Source organism: Sycon ciliatum, chromosome 7 (genome assembly GCF_964019385.1).
Source record: "Sycon ciliatum chromosome 7, ocSycCili1.1, whole genome shotgun sequence".
NCBI lineage: Eukaryota > Metazoa > Porifera > Calcarea > Leucosolenida > Sycettidae > Sycon > Sycon ciliatum.
In genome coordinates, this window is record NC_088649.1 from 20,804,314 (window position 1) to 20,809,460 (window position 5,147).

The 5,147-nt window shown below is 49.7% G+C and overlaps 1 protein-coding gene across 1 annotated transcript; it reads left to right on the forward strand.

The window, feature by feature from the left end:
• Positions 1-343: 343 nt before the first annotated feature.
• Positions 344-3,493, forward strand: LOC135821691 (uncharacterized). Its single transcript, XM_065334689.1, has one exon. It carries the CDS (start codon positions 344-346, stop codon positions 3,491-3,493), a length of 3,150 nt encoding a protein of 1,049 aa, XP_065190761.1.
• Positions 3,494-5,147: the final 1,654 nt, after the last annotated feature.

Below are 5,147 nucleotides of genomic sequence, written 5' to 3' on the forward strand. Positions count from 1 at the left end.
GGACACAGATACGTGTAACGTGTGCACGTATAACTTGTTCTACATACGCGCGCACCCCTTTGTGTGCGTATGCTGTTCCTTTTTTGCTATGCTCTTGTAAAATGAAATCATTCTTGTTTTCGAGTTATCTGTCGTCCAGTGCTTGGACTTCTTTGGAGCGAATAATTATTGAAGGGAAGAGTCAAGATGTATTCTCTTGTTGGAATAATGAGCATGAGCCTAATGTCAGTGGTGAGGATATAAATTTAGTTAATCCTCCAGTTCCCACGGAATTCGTATGTTGAGAATTTCGTACATGGTCCTTCGAGCTTCAACACGAGCCCGAGAAATTTGATTTGTGATTATGGCCGAGACGGAGTCTGAGGATCAGCCAAAGACGACAACAGTGTCGGTCCAACCGTTAGTTCGATTGCGTGGAGCACATCGGTCAGCTGCCTCCAAATTGGTATCTAGAATCGATGATTTTGTGGAGAGGATGTCCTATGCTACGAGGAGCTCACCCGAGTGGCAAGGGGAAGATCTCAGCGTAAATGATAGAGAGGATTGTGCCTTGGACCTGAAGAAACTCCGGGAGAAAGTGGATTTGCTGGGGCGCTTGGACTCCCAAATTTTGGACGCCACCGAGGACGACGACATTGAATCTGAAATTTGTGATGCAGCGGATTATCTTATGAAGTACGAGTCCCGCATCGGCAGGGCTACGCGAGCCATTTCAGACGCAAGTCAACTGTTGGAGAATATCGCCAGTGTACGGGCTTCCCAATCCTCACAGCCAAAGTCAGAGTCACTGTCACCCGTTTCCGGAAAGGATGAGTGCTGCACAACAAGCAAAGCCAAGGGCAATCTGGACAGTCGGGAACCAGCTCCAGATGAGACTGGTGAGGACTCGCCAGTTGTCGCCCCGTGTGTCTCGCGTTCCAGTGTAGTATCTAGTACGAGTGCCAGTAGTGGAAGCAGCTTCCACCACCGGATGAAGCTGCCCAAGCTCGAGATTCCTAAGTTCAGCGGTGACATCCGAGCTTGGTCCTCGTTTTGGGACATGTTTGGGTCGGCCATTGATGGCAATGACACCCTGGATGACGTTGATAAGTTCAACTACCTAAAGTCCTTGGTAGTGGGAGAGGCACGAGAGGCAATTGCCGGATTTGCCCTGACAGGAGCCAACTACAGGGCTGTAGTTGACGTCCTCAAGCAACGATTCGGCAACGTCCAGGTCATTGTCGCCAGCCACATGGAGGGCCTCTTGAATGTTGCTTCTGTCACCAGCGAGGATGATGTAACTGGCCTCAGGAAGCTATACACCACCGTTGAGACACACATTCGTAGTTTACAGTCCCTCGGGATGAGTCGCGAGTCTTATGGATCCCTGTTGACGTCTGTTTTGATGTCCCGATTACCCGCAGAGTTCCGGCTCATTGTCAGCCGCAAGATTGTCGGGACTGAGCAGCATTGGGAGATCGGTGAGCTGCTATCGGCTGTCCATCTGGAGCTGTGTGCCAGGGAGCGAGCGGCACCGGCAGCTAAGCCAACCATCCCGATAGCCCAACCCAGAAAGTCCGCACCAGCCACAACGTCAACACTCTACACTGGTGCGCCTGAGCAACTGAAGTGCTTCTTTTGCAATGATAGTCACACTGCCGGGAGATGCGTAACAGTGACGAATGTTGCCACCCGTAGACAGATCTTGAGGAAGCAAGGCAGGTGCTTCCGATGCCTCAAACGCAATCACATGGCAAAGACCTGTCCGAATGCATACTCCTGTGTCAAGTGTGGTGGGAGCCACAACGTTGCCATATGTAGTGGCGAGAGGCAGCAGAAGGCAGAGATGAACACGCAGGCTGTTGCTGCAAATGCTTCCGTGGACCCTCGCAGACAGGAATCTGTATTGCTACAGACCGCCAAGGCCGTGGCTTATAATGTCACCCAGTCCGATCGCAGTGCCGCTATCCGACTGTTGAAGGACGGCGGCAGCCAACGGACGTATGTTACGAGCGCTCTCCGTGACGCTTTGCAACTGCCGGTCCTGGATCAACGTAAGGTCATCATCAAGGCGTTCGGCCAGGACAACACAACGTCCCAAGTAGTTGATGTAGTTCAACATGGAATCCGAGTCCCCGACGGCGAGGACATCACGGTACAAGCCTATGCTGTGCCGCTATTGTGTGACCCGATTACTGGCCAATCCATGCACACGTCAGTGGAGCGCTGTAGTCACCTCGATGGATTGGCGCTAGCCGACACCAGATATGACACAGGTACTCGATCAGTGGATCTGCTAATCGGCGCGGACCTCTACTGGACTATTGCAACGGGTAACATCATCCGAGGTGCCGACGGACCTGTGGCCATTGAGACAAAGCTAGGGTGGGTCCTATCCGGTCCAGCCACCGTACTTCCCACGCCAGAAGATACCAGTGCACTGGCAACGCACGTTTTCTCCGTCGAGGAAGAGGCATCAGCAGCAGATCGAGAGCTCACTGACTCCCTGCAAAGGTTCTGGGAAATTGAATCACTTGCAGACCAGGACAAGACGGAGTATGAAGAACTCGTTGAGACAATCGATTTCAACAATGGTCGGTATGAGGTCAGACTACCATGGAAGGACGATCATCCATTGTTGCCGGACAATTTCCAACTCTGCAAGTCCAGACTCGTCGGTCTCCACAAAAGGCTCCGCAAGGATCCTGAGCTGCTCAAGTCCTACAATGACACCATCGAAGAGCAGCTGCGTACCGGCATCATTGAACCCGTGGAGACAGAAGACAGACAGGAAATCAGCGCTAGTAGCATGCCCGAGGAGTGCCGTGCAGAGATGCGCCGAAGAGAAATGGAAGTCGTCGACAACTCAGCCGCCTTACTGACAACGACACATCCATCGTCAGACATCGGACTGGTCATCGACTGTACCCGTTTCAGCAATTACAACCGACTTCTGAGAGTGACAGCTACAGTGCTGAAGGCCGTACAGCGCTTCAAGTCTAAACGGCAAGAGAGTGAGAGCGAACTCACGGCTGGAGATTTAGATCTCGCCGAGAAGCTGTGGATCAACCATCTTCAACTTGCGCTCCCGTCTCATCAGCACTACAAGTCTTGGCAGGCAGAATTCGGTCTGTTTGTGGACAACGGTCTCATCCGCTGCGGTGGCCGACTCCAGAACTCTGATTTGCCTCTGACAACCAAGCACCCGTACCTTCTGCCGAAGGATCACCACGTGACTGACCTGATTGTTAATGAGTGCCATGCCCGAGTCATGCATGGTGGGGTCAAGGCCACACTAACGGAGTTTCGCGCACGTTTCTGGTTCGTGAAGGGACGTCAACGGATACGTCAAATTATTCACAGCTGCAGAACTTGTCGTCGCCACTACTCGAAGCCATACACAGGACCCAAAGCACCTCCGCTACCAAGATTCCGGGTAGAGCAGACTACTCCATTCAGCTACGTGGGAGTTGACTATGCCGGACCACTACACATCCGGAGCGCCATTACTTGAAGAGACCAGTCCAGCGCCTCTATCCCGTAGAGTTGTCTAACAGTCAGCAGGTTGACGTTGAGCAGCATGAAGACGCTCCAGCAAGCCGACCAAGATCGCAGAGACGCGCAGCTGCTCACGCAAATGAGATGAGACAAGCGCTGATCACTAATAACTGCATTTAATTTGGGTCTACTCACAATTGTCCATAACTGGCCAATTGGGGGGGAGTGTAGGAAATGCTCATTTCGCTAGAAAGTTCAAGAATCTATTTATTCATTTATTTCTTATTTGTCTGAAGTCACCAACTAACTTACATTAAAATTACAGTCTTCTCAGATATTTATTTACCGGTTTTCATTCCGTTTGGCTATTGCAGACGCTCGTTTGTAGTGTGTGTCTCATACTACGTAACTGTTTCTGCGTACCGGTAACTTCTTCAGCGGACACAGATACGTGTAACGTGTGCACGTATAACTTGTTCTACATACGCGCGCACCCCTTTGTGTGCGTATGCTGTTCCTTTTTTGCTATGCTCTTGTAAAATGAAATCATTCTTGTTTTCGAGTTATCTGTCGTCCATTGCTTGGACTTCTTTGGAGCGAATAATTATTGAAGGGAAGAGTCAAGATGTATTCTCTTGTTGGAATAATGAGCATGAGCCTGATGTCAGTGATGAGGATATAAATTTAGTTAATCCTCCAGTTCCCACGGAATTCGTATGTTGAGAATTTCGGACAACATTGAAACACAAGACGCACAGTATGTTAGAGAAGATTTTTCAAGTCACACCAAGAACAGGAGCGTTTTTGCCTGCAATACAGTAAGTTCAAAGGAAGTGCTTGTTCGTGAGGTATCAAATACAAAACTTGACCAAAGCTCTCACCATCTAAGGCATGGGACCAAGCCGACCCTACAAAGCCAGTGACACGTTTTTCACTCCAAATGCAGCTCACAACACGTGCCATACTCATTGATGACAAAAACTTTGAGGTCTGGAAAAAAAGTGTGTACGTTTCTGGTTTCACAAGTTTTACCGAATTTTCTGCATCCGCTGGGATGCCACCACCCACCAAGACCAAGGCACAAATACAGCTCACCCATCACCAATGTGTCAAAGACAGAAAATACGATCCGCTGCATCCATGCTTCCCTCGTGCCATACAACGAGATCCAGGGTAATACGACACCGTCTACCGCCTTGATGACGGCAGAAAAACCATAGGTATGTTGTATAAATTTTTCAATTCTCCTATTTTTTCAGTCATATCCTTTGATTCGAACCCGCACTATCGCCCTACATGCATTTCCCCATACACTTCACATTCATACCCATTCTTCCAAGTTGCTTCACGTTATGATCTTGCGTTTGAAAGCCCTATTTGAATATTGCGGCCAGCTGTATGTGGCCAGCTGTGTTTGATGGTACGGTACGGGACAGATACGGGATAGCGCCAGGCGTGACACAAACACACAAACAAGCAAACAAACAAACACACAAATACCAAATTAAAGCTGTGTGGACCCTGGCTAGCGCCAGACGATACTGAAGTTACGTCTTCTGCATAGCGACGGGAAAAAAATGGTGACATACCTTTGCAGGATGTGCCGTCACCTGAAAACCCAGATTTACATGTGCAGTTGTAGGACCCAACCGTATTGGTACAGTTAGCAT

What these genes read in the sequence shown, in the direction of transcription:
- LOC135821691 (XM_065334689.1), top strand. Translation starts at nt 344, where the DNA reads ATGGCCGAGACGGAGTCTGAGGATCAGCCAAAGACGACAACAGTGTCG.